The sequence below is a fragment of the Malaya genurostris genome, chromosome 1 (assembly GCF_030247185.1).
Source record: "Malaya genurostris strain Urasoe2022 chromosome 1, Malgen_1.1, whole genome shotgun sequence".
NCBI lineage: Eukaryota > Metazoa > Arthropoda > Insecta > Diptera > Culicidae > Malaya > Malaya genurostris.
This window is the reverse complement of record NC_080570.1, coordinates 2,701,591-2,723,849: the sequence shown is the minus strand read 5'-3', so window position 1 is coordinate 2,723,849 and position 22,259 is coordinate 2,701,591. Positions and strand designations below refer to the sequence as shown.

At 38.6% G+C, this 22,259-nt stretch overlaps 1 protein-coding gene across 2 annotated transcripts; it reads right to left on the bottom strand.

Annotated features, from left to right (window-relative positions):
• Positions 1–420: 420 nt before the first annotated feature.
• LOC131429785 (glycerol-3-phosphate acyltransferase 1, mitochondrial) lies at positions 421–21,179 on the bottom strand. Of its 2 annotated transcripts, none has more exons than XM_058594146.1 (9): positions 20,520–21,179; positions 10,887–11,079; positions 10,431–10,541; positions 3,085–3,420; positions 2,548–3,018; positions 2,200–2,495; positions 1,470–2,142; positions 1,072–1,402; positions 421–998 (listed from the first exon to the last, which is right to left on the bottom strand). In XM_058594146.1, the coding sequence occupies exons 1-9, from the start codon at positions 20,582–20,584 to the stop codon at positions 823–825; spliced, it is 2,652 nt and encodes an 883-aa protein (XP_058450129.1). In that variant the 5' UTR covers positions 20,585–21,179; the 3' UTR covers positions 421–822. The 2 variants fall into 2 exon arrangements, with proteins under 2 accessions (XP_058450129.1, XP_058450118.1); XM_058594135.1 differs by lacking the exon at positions 20,520–21,179 and adding an exon at positions 11,209–11,388.
• Between the last annotated feature and the right edge of the window lie 1,080 nt (positions 21,180–22,259).

Below are 22,259 nucleotides of genomic sequence, written 5' to 3'. Positions count from 1 at the left end.
GGCCATTATATTTCGACTATGGTCCCATCGAAACATTCTCAGGTCGGTTTGGTATTCCGATCTGCAGATAAATTTGTCTTATGCCAACAAGAAGAATTTGGAAATTATAATCATGAGACGAAATGGTCACGCTGCTATTTCAACTATATGTTATATGTAGTTTATTATTTCCTCCTCATAATAACGAACATCCTTCGAAATGTTACTGCCCTGAAACCTGTATTTATGTTTTTTATGAATATCTAGTCTGTTTACAGGAAAAATTATACAAACATGGAAGGATGGACAGTAGACAGTGGCTAGGAAGTTTTCTCTCTACGAACATCGAGAAAACACGTCTCATCACCCATGAAACATCTGTTCAATTTTTTTTCGTGTTTATGGTATTTGTTCACTCTTTGATCAGCAAAAATTGGTCGATTCTTCATGTATCACTAAGTTTAACTGTGTGCGTTTATTGCGCGTTTTCCTCTTTAAAAAGGAGGACTATTCATAAAAAAAAATGTTGCTTCGCATAAAACAAGCTATAATCTACAAAAATTCAACCTGGATTTGCTACAATTACTTAGCGTCGACTGGGCGTTCGTGTTTGTCTACTGTCTTCTGTTATTTTGCAATGTTAAATTATTGGTAAAACAAATGCTCATCTCAAGTCATCACTAGCTACACAGATCGGGTTACCTGAATATCACTCTGTTCTTTCATATGCATAATGTCACTTCCTCCGGTGCACTGTCAGTCCCGCTCTAACTTTGTTACTTACGTACAACAGTCTCTCGGTCTCTAGGAATAAGTTGCGTCTAACCTGCCGGCTGATAGCAGCTAAACTGGAACAAATTTCTCCATCGACCGGATGATGCTCTGCACTTCCGTCGTGGAATCGTACACGGGCGTCAGCGATACCGTTCGGGTACCGCTACAGTTGCTTATTTCGATGCACGAACGTTTCTCCAGTACCTTCAGACAACTTCGCACCGAATCGGTTGATATGCTTTCACCTGTCAGGAATGAAAAAAAAAACAATTAAATTACACTTCCGTCCTTGGAAAAAGCAGACTTTTGCTAACGTACCGTATTTACATGTTCCCTGTTCAACACGGCTGTTTAGTTCCTTAATGCACAGTTGTATGAATTCACCTTCAACCATGGAATTGGCATCGACTAGCTTTTGCAGACAGAATGCTACGGCCGCGTAGGTACTGGTGAACGGTGCCAGCACCGATTGCAGCACTATCCGATCGCAATGCTTCTCCGCTGGTAGGAACACTCTGACTTCATCGTCCTGTTCGGCCTCGTTTTCACCGAAATAATCATCCTCACTGCTGACCCCATCATCCAAGTCTTCCATCTCCAGACGGGCGGCTATTCGGCGGGCATGTTGCTGTTCCTCTGTATATTCAACCTGATCCGGGATGATAAAATAAAAAATTTCCTCATTGAACAAAAAAAAACTCAATCAATTTACGAACCTGTGGTTGAGCCAGCAGTTCCCGAATACACAGCTTGTCAAAGCAATCCTGAAGAACTGTCTCCAGATTTTGGCACGGTTTACAAAGAATAAATTCGTACATCAATAGATCGCAGAATTCCAAACAATTATGAAACAGCTGCGACCGGCCAATACTGACATCGTCGGTGGATAGTTTCAATTCCTGCTGTCGTCGCTCTGCTTCCCGTTTTAGAAGGGTAGCGCAAGTGATCACGATCGAATCAATGACAAAGTGTGGTATCAAACTGTTCGAGTAGTATGACAGTTCGATCACGTTCGGAATCATGGTGACCGGTTTGATGAACATCTGAGTGCCACGTTTTTCCTTTGTCACAAGACCAGGACCAAGCAGATCTGCTGCATATTTCACGACGTCTTCGGACTTTCCGGTGAATCCCAGATCGCGACTGGAGGAATCCAGAATGTTTCGCAGTTCGTCTAGTGCTTCCGAAAGTATGGAAAGCGGTGCCCCATCGCGGAAACGATTCAAAAGTAAGAAAGCCAACGCATTGGTAGTCATCACGGAGGTGGCCTTGGCACAGTCATACACAACGTGACGTGCGATGCTGTCGACTAGTGTTCGCTGTTCCTGTTCTTCCAGAACGACGTCGGTACCGTAGAGCGAAGAGGTAGACGGTTTATGCTGAAGGCGTCTGAAAAAAAGTTTTTCTAAAGTTTCACATTTAATGACGACTCAAAACACTATTCACCTCATTTCCAACGTGGGAGTTGCAACGATTTCCGATTTACGCAGTGATTTCACTAGCTGTGTAAGCGAGAATGGTTCATTGAAATCGATGCGCATTAAACCGTAGCCGGATTTGAGGACTTTCATGATTGCGGAAGCAGCGGATGTGAAACTTTCCGGTACCTTCCTCTGGCCTAGCTGTTCTCGTACGAAATTTCCGTCGACTAGTTTTTCATAGTTGATGGAAACCGGAACCAGCAAAGCATCCGCGATGGTTTCGTCGTGTAGAGCATCCACGATCACTGATAAAATACCGCTCTAAAAAGACATTGATTGATTATTCCATTCATCATTCTAGTACTATTACTACCTTTGGCATACAGGGTTTTCCGGTTCGGGTACGACCTCCTTCTATGAAGAATTCCACGTTATGTCCGGCAGTCAAGCACTTTTGGATGTACGTGTGCAGAACTGATCGATAGACGTGATCCTTCTTACCGGTTATCGGATCGATCTTCCGCTTGATAAAGAACGCTCCATCATAACGCAGGATGTTTCCGAAAACTGGGATACGAAGATTGTCTCCTCCGGCAACCAGAGGACACTTGATGTCGTTGTTTAGCAGAATAAAACTGACCATGATGTAGTCCAGATGAGATCGGTGCAGCGGCAGAAAGATCAACGGAATATCCGGATGATTCGCAATCGCTCGTTTGATCATGTCGATCTGACCGGGATGAGCTGCCACGCCGGAAATAAAGCACGGTAGCAGTTTGTACAGCACCCAAGACGTGATACGCAGTACGAAATTTGACAACTTCGAACGCATACCGATCAAAATCTAACAACAATAAATAGGTCAATCATTAGAAACTCTACTCCCATCAAATATCAATTTTTTTCATACCTTTCCTGCCCGTTTTTCGTGAGCTTTCAAAGATTGATTGTAGAATGCATCCTCGTCGAATGATTCATCGTTCTCATTGTTGCCCAGCTCCTGGCGCTTTTCGTTCACCGATTCCGTAGCTGCAATTTCCAGCGCTTGCTTTATCCGGTCTTCGCTTAGCACTGCACCGGCCACTTGAGGATAGTCGAACTTGACGACACGGGCTGCCTGTGCCAGATGGGGACACCAGACACCCCAGTCCAGGGAGCTGCTGTTGGTTCGTTCACCTGCATGCGTAGTCACGCGTAGAATGTCGATCACGTTACGGCGACGGTCAGACGCATCCAACTGGGGTTGCTTTAAGAAAAGACAAAATTTCCACGATAAGATATTTTACTCGCAAGTTTACAAGGTCGCAACGAATAACGGTACCCATTGACCGAGTGGATAAATACGATCAGCACTGATAACACTCTTACTGACGAACATTTTTTTTCTGTGGAACGGAGATTCCACCATTTCGATTGCGTCACAAATATTTTTCGTAGTTAAATCGAATGTTTAGGTCTGCAACACCGTAATAATTTTCATTAATAATTCCTACTATTTTTAATACCCACTTCGTAGCTTGATCTCGCAGAACACGCGTGACACGACACAAGCTCCGATCGTGAAAAGCGCGACTGAATCTTGGTGTCGCGATAATTCTAAAATTTCTCGCGCAGTCGCTCTCCGGAGTACTCATTTTAAAAAATCTGATTGTTATACTGCCATATCAACACCGGCAAGGTGGGATGTGTGTGGCAGTTGATTAAATAAATGGCGTATGTTGCTGTGTTCGGAAACACACCACAGCCATGGTATTCCACAGGTTGACGATGTGACACGAAGTTATGTTTTGTAGTGTGACGTATGATGAGGGTAGAGCAAAAGAGATCACAGATTCAGGCCGTTTTCGGAAGCTCACTTCGTTTCGCTTCGAAGCATAAAAAAATATTAACAACATGTCAGACTGAGCGAACGACCCAAACGAAAGTGAAAGGTAATATGTCAGAATGAAACGGAAAATACTTTCGGGAAGCGCGATCTTGTATAGTTATTATTATCATTAGTTAACCCATGATTTGACAGCCCGGAAAAGAATTCAATCCGAAAATTTTCCACTTCAATCAATCAGTAGGCCTTGAAATCTTTGTTAATTCATAAAATCAGTACTTGAAAAGCTCTAGCCAATAGTGATGCTTTTCACTGAGAGTTACTGATGTCGTTTTCGCTTGAGCAAACTGAAACTGACCCAGGGTAGTTTCATCAAACAAACACTTTTCATGAAACTGTATTGATTTCGCACTTAGCAACGGTGGTTTGAGCAAACCTGATATAAAAACCAGGTTCGAAACTGACTCGATTTTCAGTTCAACAGCGTTGAAACTAGGTTCAGAACTGACTTCAAACAAATGGTTTGACAGCAGTTAGATTGGAAACCGGGTTAGGTTTGTGTTATGACTACATGTCATTGGTTAACTGCTGCTGTAGCTGTTGCACTTTGCATTAGACTACCTAGAGAAAACGAACCTATTACTAGAGATATGTGTTTTATTGTTAAAGGCATAACAATTTGGCGACGAGGATGGCCGAATAACAGAAAAAATAGTTCAGAAAGTATGATTCTGACGAAAAACAGTGTAAAACCCACGAAAAGAATTCTTAAATGAAGAAAAATTTAATTTTCACTTCGATGAACGCCGGCTGTAAAAGCTAGGAAGCAGAGCTGCCAGTGTTCAAATGTAGTGTCGAACAGAATTAGGTGGTAAACCCATTGGAATCGAACTAAACACAGAAAAAAAGCAGTTGCGAACAAAACAATCACTGCAGAAGTGCGCGAAACAGACCATACTGTCTGGAGAGTTTAAGTGAAATCATTGAAAAATGAAAATGGAGGTGAATTCGATGAAACCGTTTGACATCAGGACAGTTTGGTATCAAGCGAAAACGACGTGAGTAACTAACTCTATACTGCGATGGATTTCGAATTGTTCCCAACTAAGCTCAGATTAGATGGTAACAAGAAAATGAAAAAAAATATGCTAGGTGCGCATACCCATTTTGACTTGATTAGAATCAAGTTAGATTAAATATTTCAACAGCATGAAAACTACGATCGCTGGCAGCCCCATCTCATCGTTTACAAGAAATGACAAAAAAAAAGAAAGGAAATGTTAATGATTCATCAGGACGACGACTCTGTATTCTGTATAAAAATATAGATTACAGCATCCCGGCAAATGTTGATTCTAATTGGCAGTAATTATTTTTCTGTCACCAAGTTCCGTCAAAAACTTTTAACGAAATTGAAGTAAAACCGCGCTTTACGAACTTTAGTATTATTCGACCACCAGTTTTCGGATGTCAACATTTTATTTAAGCAAGAGTCAGCAAACTACCAAACAATAATTGCATCGCGTGGACAGCCATTTTTAAATCTATCATTTTATACTAAATTAATTCGAATCTTGGCTGTGTTCGTATTCGAGAAGAAGCAATATTGTAATCCTACGTTGATAATTCTTTATATTTTAATGTAGTGTTAAGGAAATGTAAACAGTAATCAACAAAATGATGTTTTATTAGTCTTTCCAGTTGATCATGAACGTTGTTATTCATGATCGTAACACTTTTTCCGGATTTCTTATAATTTTCACTTTTTCCAAAATTGGTATACTGATTCACTAATAAAATTCTAAAACTTGTGTTGAGTTTACCAATTTCGTTTGAAATTAAGATAAGCCATTGAAATATCTGCTACACTTACTCGAACTTGAACACTACTAAGTAAAACAAATCATCTGAAACGGGAGCAAACGGAACAGCGAAAACACACCTTAGATAGAACCGTTTTGAATATTCTCCAGATTATCGATTAATTGTAAAACATGTTTTTGAGGAAAATGTTGGCCCGAAAATTCACGTCAAATTTTGACGTGGCCTACTGTGACTCTTTTGTGCGAAGCTGGAAGGACGATTTGCAGTTGCATTTTGACGATGGTTTTGGCGGATTGCACTCTGATACAATCATACACTGAGGTCTTGTTTTACGCGGGGGATACGTTACGTAAAAAACCGCAAAACTATAGACAATTTAAATATTTATGAAACATCGAGATCGAGACAAAAATTTATTTCTAAAAAATCGTCTTTGGAATTACGTGGATTCTCGAAAAATATTTAAAAAGAAATCGGAAATTTTCAGTCAGACTGTCAGAAATCTGCGTAGTGTTCGGAAAACCGTGTAGAATAAGACCTCGGTGTATATTTAGCTGATTCACTAATAATAGGCCTTGGAAACTAATACCATAACAACTCAGATTAAACATCTCAACAGTAGATATGGCCAATCCGTTCGCGAATGGTTCAAAAGAACTTGTTCTTCTGGAAGAATTGCTGAACAAAAGTTCTATGTTGAAAAACGATAGTTCTCTAGTCTTTTCAAAAGAAATAAAAGCGATTGAATTTCATAAGAAAGTGTATTAATAACTATATGTTTCGAAACGGTAGTTATTTATAAGAATACAGTAGAAATTGTATATATTAGCGACCTCTGAAAAAGTGCACAAAAGTAAACGATTAGTTTTTTACGTTTTCCGGTAGAACTATCAGGTTCCTAACGACTCTTTGAAATGAACTGTTTTGCCCATCTCTACTCAACAGCATGAAAACCACCACTGTCGACTGTCTTCATCTCCATCGTTCACAGGGAAGGATAAAAACTTAAGAAGAAATGTTGATGTTTCACCTCCTTTACGGAAGGACAACGACTCATCAGACTCTTCCGTAAGTGCCGCATAATTGGTGATATAGAGCCTTCTGGGTTCAACATCGTACAAAATGCAAAAAAAGATTCGATTCGATTCGTAGTTTTTTTTCAGATCTAAAGACGTTGTTTCGAGAAAACACGCTTATAACTCCAGAAGTTTGCGAAGTTCTACTCTACAAATTTTAAATTATATTTTCAGATAATTCAGCAATTGAAACAATTTTTTTTTTCAAAGAGTGGCCTTCTAAAATATCTGTTCCATAGCAAAAACTCTTATGTTGTTTTTCGAGCAATGCTTGATCCAATTTCATCATTTGCTGTCGGTGACGATTAATATTTACTGTTTCTACTGGTTTCAGAAGATTTTTTTTGATCCCACTAAATGAACGGCATCATTTTCTTTCCGAAGCGATTAGGTTCTGCAGTTGAGGTCGATGATTGGCCAGGGTCGAACTTTGACTTTCTGCGCTTAAGATTCTAAAATTAAATTCAATTCTCGTTTTCCACCACGAACCGGTGCAGAAACCATTTCGCTTCATGCTGAGGAAGCGAAATTTCACTTACTGTTTTTTTAACTTTTCTTGCCATCATTCATCTCACAAGAAGCACATTTTCCCACCATCTGAATATTTCCCACGACGCAAAAGCGACCGAAAATGGTTTGGCGACTAACTTTTAAGCTCTCCTTCATTTGATTTTTGAGTTTGAGTATTGTCAACGTTCAACAATCCTTGCTTAATCATTTTTTATTTGGGTTGACTTGTCCGTTCTTTATCTGAAATCCATTTTTTTCTAAACGTTTCAACCAACGATCACAAGTCACAACTGATAAGAGTATGTTCCCCGTAAACTTCAACAGTAGAGATCGATGGAATCCAGCAAAACTTTTGTCGACGTACTTTACTATGGAGCGCCTCTTCAAAATTTACCCTGTTCAAGAATAGGTAGAATCTCTTGTTGTACTTAACCTAGCAACATAATTTTATCAATAAGCTACCAGAAATATGATCAGTTTGGAATAAAATTTTCAACAGTGTGAGATAACCATAAATAACTCATAAACAAAGTTTTCTAAAACTTTTGGAAATAATGAGGAAAACTCATCACGCTTGCTTGCCTTTTTCGCACCAGGACGACGGTTTTGAGGTAGTCAGACACATATCAGTTTCGATGTTCTACTGGAAGAGTATAAAAGGTAAACTTTGATCGGAACTGGAATTCCCACCAACCACAGTAGCAACAAACCGTGAAACGCTAAGGTCGTGCTTTCATTTGGACTTCAGTCGACAGGAGGAGCAGTCGACAGCAATGAAAGCAGACCTTTTGCGCGATATAAAACCTCAAACACTCAGGTCGTGCTCTCAACTGAACTGAACTGCTAAATTCAGTTTCGGAATTCAAATTCAGCATTCAATTTTAGAACTAAATTGCAATTGAGTTTTTGAGTTCGACATACAAAATCCTGTATATTGCACTGTTATTTACTCTCATTTCTTCCACGTTAGTTAACTGTGTGGTAGAAAATATTTGTCGCCAATAAATCAATCTTTAGTAGAAATGCACCGTTTTAATTCTGGAAGCAGTAAAAGTTGCGAAATTCACACAATCAACTGAAACGAATAATTTTTCTTTTTTATTCGTATTCAGGTCTTCCAGTTATGGCTGTTACAAAAAAAATGATAAAACAGCAATGGTTGATGTAACTGTAAAAAAATGACACAAAAGTTTCAACGGTGAGCTAATCCCTGTTTGGGGGACATCTCTTGGAAAATTCTCGTTCACCACTATTGCTCGAACAATCTCGTATATGAAAAAAATAAAGCTTTTATGGTCACATTGTTTGCCTAGGGCGAATCATGGATCTAAAACTGGTTCAAATCACCAACTCCGTGACCTCTATGGAAGAATCTGACGAGTCGTCGTCCTGCTGTTATGTAGATGAAGCTCAAACTTTTCCTTTCTTTTCATCTTCTTTAACCTTCCTTGTGAACGATGGAAATGAAGACTACCAGCAATGATGGCTATCATGCTATCGAGATGATCAATATGAGTAATGGTGGCCCTTATTACCAGTGTCACTACACGGCGAAATCCAAGTGAAGTGACTGTGACCCTTATTATGAGTATCACTTCACGGTCGAAATCAAGTGAAGTGAATGTAGGTCCTTATTACGGAAGTCGCTTTAAAGACAAAAGTATTTACTTGGATGAACTTGATGCCATTATGAACATCACGCCACCAATATTCTGTTGAAAAAAAAAATTTTTTTTCCACCACAGTGATCACTTCACGATGCGTGATACTGGTAATAGGTAAAATCAAGTGAAGTGACATGTAAGTGAAGTGAATGTGAAAGTGGAAGTGAGAACGGTATTAAGGGTCGGTATCAATACTATTTCCGAAGCAGCCTTGGTTGCTCAATTAAAAGAAAACACGAAGGAGACAGCAGTGTGCAATTTGCTAAGACCTTCGTCACAGCACATCATGTTGGAATATTTTCCCATAAAAACTAAGAGAGGAATTTTCGTACGAAAAACAATCGTCAAAACGAACCTTTGAAGCGTTCAAATCGGTCAAACATCAGTGAAAATCTAATATAATGCTTCTGGTAGCTGAATATCCAAGTGTTAACATACAGAATACTATTCGATCATGTAGGAAATCGTATTGATCGAATTTTAGATGTTTACGCGTGTATGCTTCAGAAAAATTACCTGATGCGCAATAGAAAATATATTCCCACTGAGTAAGTTGATATTTGGCATAGTTGTTTTATTCCATCCTGCAGTGACAGCACGTGCCACTACTATTTAAGATAATTCATTCAATTAACAGTACTCGACAACGGACCGATGTCGATGTACTGGTTTACGAAGGGTTTTTTTTATATACCCATGCTAACGTATTATGTGGAATTGGAATTAATGAGCTGTAAATAATCAATCCTACGGGATGGAACCATGTATAGTGATAAAATAGACACAAACACACATAAAACATACGCTTTGATTTTTTTTAAATACACTGACATAACCTTAATCGTGCATCGAAAGATTTCCTCTCGAAAATCGCTAGGCTCATATTTCATAGCATCACTTTCAAGCATTAAACAGGTAATAGTTTGGTTCCTTGAGACATACTTAACGTTGCCAAGGCAAATATGATCGCGAATCGAGCATGTACAGACCGGCACCCAAGGGTTAACTTTTATCGTACGAGAATGATTACCGGTGTGAGCAATTGAAAAATTCCGTTCCTCGTCGGATGGACTGTGGTGCAAGCATGCATGCATGCATGTATTTAGTACGCTACTAACTCTGAATGAAAATTTAGATTGATCAATTAGTGTAACAGGATGATTGCATATATTTTATTATCGTGCTATTCTAAGAAAGAAAATCAGCAGATCGCTGATTGTCGGATTAGTAGTAAGAAGGAATATCAAAAGTAGTGAAATGAAAATAGATGAGTGTTGCATTTAACAATTTTCAAGTGATCGGAAAGTATTTTTCTCCACCCGGTTAGACAGACAATCACAATTATGTACAAACTTACGCTTTCATTCGGCGAACAGAACCGACAGGCTAAACCGGGTATCGGCTTTATTTCGGGCGATATGTGTGGGGTTGCCGAATCCTTCATCAGGTAGAGACTCTCCTCGCGCATCTGAACCATGTTCCATGATGTTGTTTGTTCAAAGTGCAGTGATTAAAGCGTTAAGGGATAAAAACCATTCCATCCAAGTAAGAAGATAGAAACATGGAAGAATATAACATAGTTTTGGATTAGAAGCGGGGTTTGGCGTTTATTTACAAACGATTTGTGCTGGTATTGCGTATAAATGATGGCAATTGTGCAATTTTAATTGACCTTTCCAATTGACTGCACTGAGTGTGCATCACTCGACAGAAGTAGGCGGTGCGTTCCCATGATTATTGTACGATTCTTTCCGTGCAGTCGCAAGCAAGCAAAATCTAGTACTACATTGACATTTGAAATTATGGCACTTACCTTCCGGTCATTGTCTTTATCGGTCTGGCGTTTCCGTTTCCTCTGCTCACCAAAGCGCTTGAGCATTGCATAGGTGGAAAAACCACCGCCCTCTACCGTCTGGGTGGTTGTAGATCCGAACATGCCCGGTAAGCGGAAGGATCCGTACGCTTCCTGCACACGATTTGATATTATGTCCACCATGTCTGTGCCTCTGCAAAAAAAAACAGAAGAAAAAACAAACAATTTAATTAACAAATATGTCCCACACAAACCAAAACAATGCGTCTCGCGAGTAATCAACATTAAATTCAATCACAGAAACAGCTGTTTCGATTCTCACTCTGCGATCGCATGGTTTCCGCCTGTCTGCCCTTGACGTAGCCAGCGAGAATAAGTGCAAAAAGATGACTTTTTGAACCTGGAAGCCTCAACAGCTCGCACTGCTATCAGGTGTCGGAAAGCATGGTTGGGAAATATGTTCACTCGCTGCATATTTCCGTACGGACGACCAATCATCGACTGATGATTGATGATCTGATTTCTGATATTCGGGACGAGTGTGTGTGATTTTTAATTAACTATCAATATTACATTTGATTATGAATAATATAGCACATACGACATCCAAGGTGATCCCTATCACGTTTCTTCTGACGACAGAAATCCAAACAACTTGTTTACGTTAACAGGTTGTGGTGGAATTTCGCATTTGCTTACTGTACTAGTGTTTTTATTTAGATCAGTGAAATCTTACTATGCCCTCACGATCACAACCGTACACAAACTGTATGATCCATTAAAATAATGCACAAATTATCAACACCATCGGACATTAATTGCATGTGAATGGGCTCCGGAAGAAAAATATTGACCGTACCATCACAGGTACTTCACTTTAGTTAGTAGGCCTACTACGATCGAGAGCATCGGTCATTTCAAAATTCTTCTATGACGTAAGGATCATCTCCAATGCAGTGAAACAGGATTTACAACAAAATTGTTCCTTCCACCTGATTGCTCGTTTCGAATGAAACCGACACCTAACTGGAGACAGGAAGAATTGAGGAATCGAATTTCATCCACGGTGGTTGCTAATGCCGTTTTTCATTGAAAAACACTGGTGGCGTGGATTGCTCTGGTTTTGCACTTTCGAGCAGAAATGACAATGAAACACCGTCAGAATGTTGCATTTCTGCTCGAAAGTGCAAAACCAGAGCAATCCACGCCACCAGTGTTTTTCAATGAAAAACGGCATAAGTTTTCTTGTTGCGTAATGCAGTAAAAGTTCCTTTTTATCACGGGATTCGATAAACACGGGCATTTAGTAAATGTCCAGCAATACCGACGCGGGTATTGAACTTTTCCGTTGCACTAGTTGTCAAATCAGTCAACTCACAACTGACTGCCTTATGTTTATGAGTGTAATTTTTTTACTGGATTGCTATTTTAAAAGTAAATTCTTCATGCTCACGTCCGATCTCCGAAAAGGCATTCGGAGTCACGTGCGTGGCTTCTGTAATTTTTACCCGCACGATGTCGATTGTCATTACATCCATTGTTGTGTGTGTATGTGTGTTTATAAGGTGAAATGGTTTACGCACTGGGCTAGCACATGTGCTCCGGTAGTTGTCATCTTGTGAACCGAAGTCTAGGACTGACATGCCTATCCTCTAGAACATTAGTTCCCGGAAGTTCTCCCTGTATCGATGCTTCCGATATCCACCTTCAAATCGAACGGAAGAATGTCGGGATCGGTCCAGCGATTCCAGTTGGGGTATGGCTACCGATTCACTGGAGCCTCGGCGATCCAACCAGCACCAGGTGGAGATAGTCGAGATCAAGTGTTACCAGGAATATCCAATAGCACCTGAATGAAAGAATTAAGGACGAGATATGTCGAATGATTTGTATGGTGAAGATTGATTTTTGGTTCACAGGTGGCCCGACAACTCGATCGAAGGACACACAACATCCCATTGCAGCAGCAAGCGTTCGAACGAACATCTACCTAGTACCGGCCTGTCAACTGACGAGAGCAATCCTGACGACCCATTGGAAGGTATATCCCCAAGTAGCACACATTATTACACTTCAATGACAGTAACTTATATGACACAAATTCATGGAACAAGTTGAAGACTTTGCAACGTGCACCATAACTGCTATGTTACCTGAAAAGCGTAAGAGGCGGAGTTTGTGCGACTTACGAAGGGTTGCCAAACAACTTCTCAGTAAAGAATATTTGATTTGATTCAGCGCGCACATCAGTCACAATGAAACAGAAAATAAAAGTTTGTGTGAAGTTACAATTGGTTGATGTTTTTCCCATTCAACATTTACGACCAAAAATTGGCATCCGATAATAAGAGCCAAATTATAGTATTCAATATTCTTTAAACTCACTATATACACTCAAAATCTAAGTGCAATTCGATATTTATAGTGAAGTTGATCATTGTACTTATTGAAAACGCGCGCGCCTCCGATATCTTGGGTTTCAGAACATCGACATACAAAATAATATTCATATTTTTATTCCCGTCATATGAAATTTATAGCTAAAAAGTCGAAATGTGTTCAGCTAGAACATTTTTGTGATTAATATTAGTTTTTCATATACCAAAGTTAAAATAGTTGACCAATCGCAATAATTAAAAATTGCACTGTTTTCAAATTTAATGAATATTTCATTCCCCGGTCATAATGGTAGCCATTGGCATAGATTTTTCCATGCATACACTGCCGTGACAAAGTGTAGAAATATTTTCTCTGATAGATAGAATGTACTTCCCAAAAAGAAACAAGTTTACTTCGCATATGTACCGGCAAACAATAAGCGCAGATTTAACTTTAGCCAATTTTTTAAACTGAAGGAATTTTCTATTTATTCTACATATTGATTTAATATTATTGTCCGGGATAATGTACGGAAGCTTTCAACCGACACTGTAATTGTATTTCTTTGTTGCATCACAACGAATACGGTAACCGATATGAAAGTATTACTTAACTTTGTCTTATAGTGTGTCACTTTTTCAGTGTCGCATTTTGTCACAGTAACCAGTTGGCGACTAAAAACAGTCAATGCGAACACGTCGTAAGAGTTAGATTACCGAAAAGTTACGTTGGAACTTATTGTAACTTAGTATGATGAGATGTCATTTCGTAACATTATTTTGACTCCATTGTCACCATCATAATACGACTTGTTTCGTCGTGTTTGTCATGCGACCATTATGCAGCATCTGTTTTATTTTTATTTTTTATGAACAAGTTACATGTGCTACTTGGGTCTCTGGTTGTCCCTCAAAGCTGTAGGAAGAGGAGAAATAAATCTTCTCATAAGCTCTCTAGTAAGGATTTGAAGGTGTCTTCTGACGGGACTCTAAAAATTACAAAACATTTTTGAAGCAGTTGACTGCAAAATGGCCCCTTCTTTCCAGCGCTCGTGTTCTTCGATGGCTAATTCATCTACCGACGTCACGGATTCAATCGCAAAAAGAGATCCCTTCAAATTTCTAGTCATCAATCTGAAATGTGACACATTTGCATTGTGTGAAACTCGGTTAACTTCTTAAACATCCATAATTTCAACATTATTCGATTGGATCAAGATGATCCCTACGGAGGAGTACGTTTGGGGATCAAAAAGTACTATTCTTTCTATCGAATTACCGCAAAATTTAAGAATTTTTGTTTTTTGATTCCAAATGTCTTCAAAAATTCATGAAACATCTGGTGTTATCTTGACAAAAATTTGTTGAGATTTTCGGAATCGAAACATTTTTTGTAGATGCCGAATATCTTAAAAATACATGAAACATCAAGATCTGGTGTAATCACGAAAAGAATTTTTACTTTGAAAAATTTCGACAATTTTCAGAGTTGAAAAAAATGGAATAACACTAGATCTCAATGCTTCGTGCATTTCAAAGACAAAACAAGAAAACCGCATAAGTTTGAATATTCGCATAAAAACGAAACTTCAAAAATCCGCGTAAAATAAAAACGCGTAAAAAGACCTCAGTGTACTGCACAAACTTGATGTCTGCGAGACTAAAAACAACACAAGAACTTCCTCCCGAGGAAGAGTACACGTTAATGGTTGGCTGGCTTGATTCTCGATACCGCGATTCAAGCTCAGACGAAACCCGGTGTGAAAACTTACATCCGTACTTCCAACCCATGGTGAGACAAAGAGAAAGAATTTCAGCGTTCAACAAATTGGAACATTTGAAAATTACCGGAATTACGCGGCGCTAGATATGATAATGAAGAGCTTAGTTGAAGCAAAGTTTACTAAAAAAGTATGTCCCGACTCTGTACCGGAACAGAAGACATCGAGTACAAACGAAACACCGTTTTCGATGGTAAAGTATTCGCTTGCGCTCTTGTCGTGTAACAATAAAACTCTGGGGTTAGACAGAAGTAAAATTCAATGGTTGTTGAAAATCCACTGACTCTGACTAGTTGAAAAAACTGCCTGACTCTGCCAAAAGGCGCTTGTTGAATTCATTCAACAAGTTCTTTGAGGGTAATATTGTGCCACACGACTGGAGACAAGCGAGAGTTATCGCCATTCAAAAACCAGGGAAACCTTCTTCCCTTCTTCTAGAGTGGATACATTATTCTTCTGTTAAAAAAAATTAAAATTTTGGATTCATGGATTAGTATATAGCTTTTTTTGCAGTTCACTTGAATTTTAAATGTAAAATAGACATTTACATTTAAAATTCTTTTTCCAATCCTGCAAGGTAAAAATAGTTTGTTAATTCTAGTTCCTATCGAGCAAACATTGGATAAGAAAAATAAATTACTTAGTCGGAGAATTAAAGGGAAATTCTTATGATATGAATGATAAGTAGTTGGGTGCGGTATTAGTCTTCTAAGTTGTGTTTCATCACTTCCAGAATAGTGCAATTGGCAGAACAATTTCCTCGGATCGGAGAAGGTTGCGAATTAAGAACTGTCTTTGAGAACTGATGTCGGTAGGTTTCGTATTTCGTTGTTTGAATTTTATCAGTCTGCTTTTTTGTTGGGCAATGCAGGAAAGCTAAACATTGATGCAAAATATGGTTTAGGCATATGTGGTCAAAATTGTGTATTTTTCCTAGGTGCGGGAGCAGCTAACCGTAAGTAATTTGGATTTGCAAATGTATAATTTTGACTATAATACTAATAATTATAAAATCCTAGCATAAATTTGGGGTAAAAAATATTTTGTTCCTTTCAAATTATCACTTTTTATTTATTGGCTCGACTAATAAGACGACAAACACATTACAAACACGTATAAAATCAAACTAATCAAAATTATTCGAAAGGGGAATCAATTAGATAATCCTAAGTCCTAAATTGTAACAAATTAAGTGATTGAGTCGTTGGCCAACGCCAGAACGACCAGGAACCAACCATTCAATGCTCAACTGGTATCGGTAAACATCGGAGTAACAGCACATCGAATCAAGGTCCATCCGGCATACGTGCGGCGAAGCACTTATACCGGGACTGCAAGTACGTTTCGTGCGTGATTTGAATGTGCTAATCACATAATCCTCTTTGGGAGAATTCATTGAACTATCGTTGATATGTTCTCCGCAAAAAAAAACAAATAAACACCCTAAATTAGAATGAACTTTTACAATGTAATCATATTCCAAATTCACCTGCATTCCTGATAAGATGCAATGCACTCAAAATCCACCTTTAATTATGATCGTTATCAGCTGACATCAATCAATGCTATTTTTTATCATTTTCAAAATTAGAACTGCACTGCAGGAGGCACGCTTAATCGGTTATCGTGACATAACGACAGGTCAATTTTTTTCCAGTTGTTTATCTCAGGAAAAAAAAACAAACTTTGAGCACTGTGTGCTAAATCTATTGGTTTGTTTCATTGAAATTCAACGTTCTGCTTTCTTCAAATTCGTCATGATGAAAAGTATCCCAAGGTAATTTATTTTGATTTCTATCCAAGTACACATGTTTGAATTTAATTTTGTTATTTTTTTTTATGCTTGGTTGCTTTGGTTAAACTTAAATTGACAAGTGCGATGCTTTGTTAACTTGAGTTTCTTCTTGAGATGTAATTTTACCACATCTTCAGGTAGCTCAATTGGTAAAGCAATTCCGAGGATGGCAATTCGTAAAGATCATTACTGTTGTTTCATCTATCCTTTTAAACTCGTTTTTCGTATGGTATTGAGAAAAAAATAGTGCATTAAGTTGACTGAGTAGGTCGAAATAAATATCAAATTATCAAAAGGCGAAGAACTAGCAGTCAACTACTGAAAAAAAAGTTAGTAATGGCTGACCGATTCTACTTGTTCTAAAATAACTGGGTAAAATTCTGGATTCAAACCAATACCAGATATATCGGTATGAAGTAAGCGTTAAGATACGAATGTGACGATAATGAACATTTCATTGGAACCCATCTAAATTTTTTGAGCTCCTAAAACCTGATGAAACTGTTAATAGCAATCGCTTCAGACAACAAATTATTAATTTGAACCATGATTTGATCGAAAAACGACCAGAATGGTCCAGAAGACACGGCAAAATAGTTTAGCACCTGAGCAAAAAGCAAAACCAATTCAGAAAACAGTCAAAGCACTTTGCGGGGAGCTACGACCCAACCCTTCGTATTCACTAAACTTAGCCCCTTCCGACTCCCAGTTGTTTTTCATCGATTGGCCACACATTGGTTGAGCAGCACTTCGATTCCTACGATGAAGTCTGATTAGTTTGCTTTCAAAAACGAACCTTTTTATTTGCGTGTTTCATTTTAACAAAAAATAAAAACCGCTCACTTCATACCGGTATACCTGGTATGAATAGTACAAGCGCAAGTTATGCATCGAACCCCGATGGGACGCACGAGAAAGTTCAAATTCTAAAAAACCCGTCATTTTCTGGGTTTTCCCCATTCAATCCCGTCATCGCACATAATCAGGAGACAAATTGGATTTGTTTATCATTATTACATTTATCTGTTTCCTAGAGAGCTGATACCATTGTACCAGAAATTTTCTACTGTCTACTAGGCTAATTATCTCTTGGCTTAGTGAAGTCATCATGCCATTAACGTGACAAAGGTCGTTACCAGTTTTGATAATATTTTGTTATCGGAAATGTTCGTTGTCAAGCAACGATAAGTTAATGACTTCTTTAGGCACCCACACAAAAACATTCCTGCCTTTCTTATTAGAAAGGTTAGGCGATCGCTGCGAAAATCGGGTTGCTAACCTTGACCAGGAGGGCCAACGGTCATGTACCATTCGGTTCAGTTCGTCGAAATCGTAAAATAAGAATGTAACCAACAATTTTGTTAGATTTCCACAAACTGCGATTTAAACGATGGGTATTAAAATCCAGACGTCGTATTTCATTTTCGAATGAAACTATTTGACGGTTCCTAGATATACGAATTCTTCTGGGTCAGTTTAAAATGCCAATGAATCTGTCGTTTGGAATAAAGAGACATGAACCACATCTCGATGATGGAAAACCTTTTCCGGTTAGAATAATGAAAACCAGGAAACCTAAATCAATTATTTTCAACTTTTCAGAATGCACATTGATGTGTTTCGAATAGTTCGAAATGAAGTTATTTAGGGGTTAAAAAATTAAACCCAAAATTTAGTGCACATAATCAATTTTATCTTGTTTCATGTTTCGTCTTCGACTCGTCAGCGCATTAGCAATTTTGGTTGAGCCACTAGCGTTTCAACGTCAGCCGCAAAAGATTTGGTATGTTTGTACTGAAGTACAAAGTCTATACAGACATCACGTTCGGCTTCCTAGCCGTACAGATTGAGGTTATTTAGAAGTTGAAATAATTCAACCTATAACCTCAAGTCTCAGGTTCATCAGAGCTTTAACAGTTTAGATATTGCACTTCGGTGCCAAAAGTTTTGCAAATAGCTTTAATAACATTAACTTAACGTCTTCTTATAGGTTTACCTTGAACTGCTAGGTCGCGCATGTAGTTCAACATAAACTGCTAATGCTCTGATGAGTCGAAGACGAAACATGGAAAATAATTGATTATGTGCACTTTGCATTATTTTGGGGTTTAATATTTTCAACCTCTGAATAACTTTATTTTGAACTATTTGACACACATCAATGTGCATTCTGTATTTGTCTTGTAGTCGACGAAATTCTATAAATAGCCCAAATATATGCAATTATATCTATGTGCTTATTAGTGCTATGGAGTTTCTCTTCGCCAAGTTTATGTTCAAGTTTTGCACGCATGCAGTTATTTTTATAGCGTTAATGGTCTATCATTCTGCGATCTCGTTTGAATCGATAAGCTTTTTCTATTTATAAACCTAGTTCATTTCAATTAGAAATTAATATTATTCACTCAAGTTTTACCTTGAGACAGTTGTAGGTTTTTCAGACGAAATAAAGCTGCATACAACCGAAAATGTATTAAAAAACTGGACCGGCCGTATGGCGTACTGCAAGGCCAGCCGAGGCAGCCATTTGAATGAAATTATATTCCACAATTAACCGGAAGGATTGTACTTTAATATGAAAAAATAAATTTTGAAATTGAATGAACCGTTTGTGTTTCATTGCATGTTAAAACTTTTTTAGTTAGGTACGTGTTACACCTCAAATTAACACAAGACAAAGCAATATTTGTTCTCGGTAGTCGGCTCTTAAGAACACAACAAAACAACCAATCATCAATCTTCTCGTAGTAAATAAAAAAAAATTGTTCAAAATTTGTCTAATGACCTAGGAATCAACTGGTTTGTATAAATCATATTCACTCATTTGCACTGTAGAAGACATTTTTAACTAGAAAAGTTTTGCGATAGCTTTGAATAATTCTCTTTTAGTCTACGTTTAGTGATTGTGAATTCAGTTTCAATAAATAAGCGCTCGAACATACTCAGTTGCGCGCAAATACTACCATCACTAAAGTTTATTCCGACGCTGTAATATATACGACCTCTAATAACAACAAGTATTGGACTAAAATCCCTTCCTATTCCTTATCCGACCTACATTCGGACCTGGCCGAACTCAGATTACCGTTAATAGTGGTCGAAAGTCTTCTCTGTTTTTGTCTTTTTTTTTAATGGATTTATGCTCAAAAGTTATGTTATAGTGACGGGCAAAATAACTAATTTCACTCTAACCAAATCGTTTGAAATTTTTTAAATTTTTATTAATTTGTTTGTTAGCAATTCTTGCAATTTCTCACCCTAAAAAATTCGGGCTGACGAAAACCAAAATAATCAATGATTTGAGGTCAACGCGCCGGACGGACTTCATGATTCAAAGTTGTACTGTACTTCAGTATCACGCGATTAGAATCTCGTTTGCAAAAAAAAAGAAGCGCAGAAGCAACGCGCGCAATTTCCAATGAATTAGTAGACACACAACCAAGCTTCACGAGGGGACAAAGAAGTACATGGGCTTGATAAGAGCAGTGTACATATTTTAGCTTCATTACGCAGGGTTTGAAACGACATTTCGTATGCAAGAAATTGTGTGCTTCCTTCGGTTCAAGGCACCAGATTAACCGACATCACAGGTCAAAATGGTGAATAAATAGTTCGGACTGTTTCAGTTAATACAAAAACAGTCACTTGTTCGACGATTTTGAAAACCAAAATCCATTACCTTCTTTTGTTGAAGAAGTATCCCACCACGGCAAGAAACAGCACGACTTCCACAATTCCAACCATGCTGTAGGTACAAGGGTTCCGATGACTGCACTCGAGTGCACCGTAATCTATCTAAAGATAGCGAAAGACTGTTTCAAGACGACAATTAAATTGCATCTATTTCACTACTCATTCAACTCCGACTGCAGCGGATGATGTACACAACCGTTTCACTACCACGTTATTATTGAATGGTCAATGGTTATGATCACAGTTCATCAACTTTAGGCAAACATCAAGCACTGGTCTCCGGAGAAGACACGGGAACGCGGTAGCCAAGCTATGTATGCTCCGTAGCTATGGGTATGATTTTATCAAGTTGAATTCCTTTTCGGAATTGGGGGTGGTGACAAACGATCACGCCACCGTCGAACGGAAGCCCGGCCGCGAACTGGCACTTATCCAAATTTCTTCTGAGGACAGTAGCCGCCAAATAGCCGACACAAAAACACTATCAAAACGAAACCGCTACCAAAAAACGCACAGAGGGTTGGCAAAGTTCTGCAGAGACTACGATCCGAACATCTCGGTCAGTGAAATGCGACTGAAAATCGCCAGCCAATGCCGCGATTGTTTTGTTGTGGCCCCGATCGCCGCTCGCGTGCATGTGTTGCTGTTGCTGCTGCTGCTACTACTGATAAATACGGCGAGTCAATCCGCCGGTTGAATTCTATTCTCTCTGTATAGGGATGGACGAAATGTAAGGTGAGTGTCCCGGGGATTTGTGTACCTTATCTTTCTAACGATAGGAAAAAGGTGCTCGGTTCTCGTGAACTGGGGATCTCCATGGGGATTTGATTCTGAGAAACATCAGAGTAGATTTATTAATTATTGGAAAGTTTACCATTGTCGAAAAAAGGATCGATATTGATCAGTGAAATTACGTGACAGATAAATGAACTTACGGACGATGTTAAATCGAATTTGTCAACAGCACATTTCATATCAATCTCTGATCTTACACTCACAAAATATTAACCATTACTGCTGTATTATTGTGCATCATGTTTTTTCACGATAACTGTTGGATAGTGCAACCGATGCAAGTGATACGTTACCGGGTTTATTTTTGAACGGTTCAATGGTACACTACAGGTCGCACGACATTTTGGCCGTTTCTCTTTAGCCCTGGGACTGTGGTGTGATTAAACAACCGGCACTGACGACGACGACGACGACGACGACGACGACAACGACGTGAAGCTGTCACACCCGAATGAAACCTAATAGATGACAAGTTAACACGTGGATGCAAATAAAACAGTCTACTGTGATTGGCAGTGCACCGAGCCAAACTGTTTGCTGAAGGGAATTTCAACCATCGGGTAACGTATAACAACGACAGTACCAATCGGTATTGAATATAGGGTTTAGTTTTTTTTTCTCCGACGAACGATCAGCTTCGGCGAAGATGAGTCGTCAATGAAAGTGTCGATAAGCGTTGAGATCTGTTGAGATATCGAAACCGAATTATAGGAAGCTACCAGCAATTTGAATTCAGATCACAGTAAGCCTATTTCTTGTACCAGTAAAATTTATTTATTTTACCAATACGATCCATAGTTACGAGTCGTTATTTATTCTCTTTGCTAAAACGAACGTTTCAGTTTTCATTGTCTTGGGTGACCCCTAGCCAATGATAAAACAAAATAATCTTATCGAACAACACTGGTTTGGTTGCTACACGAACTAGTTA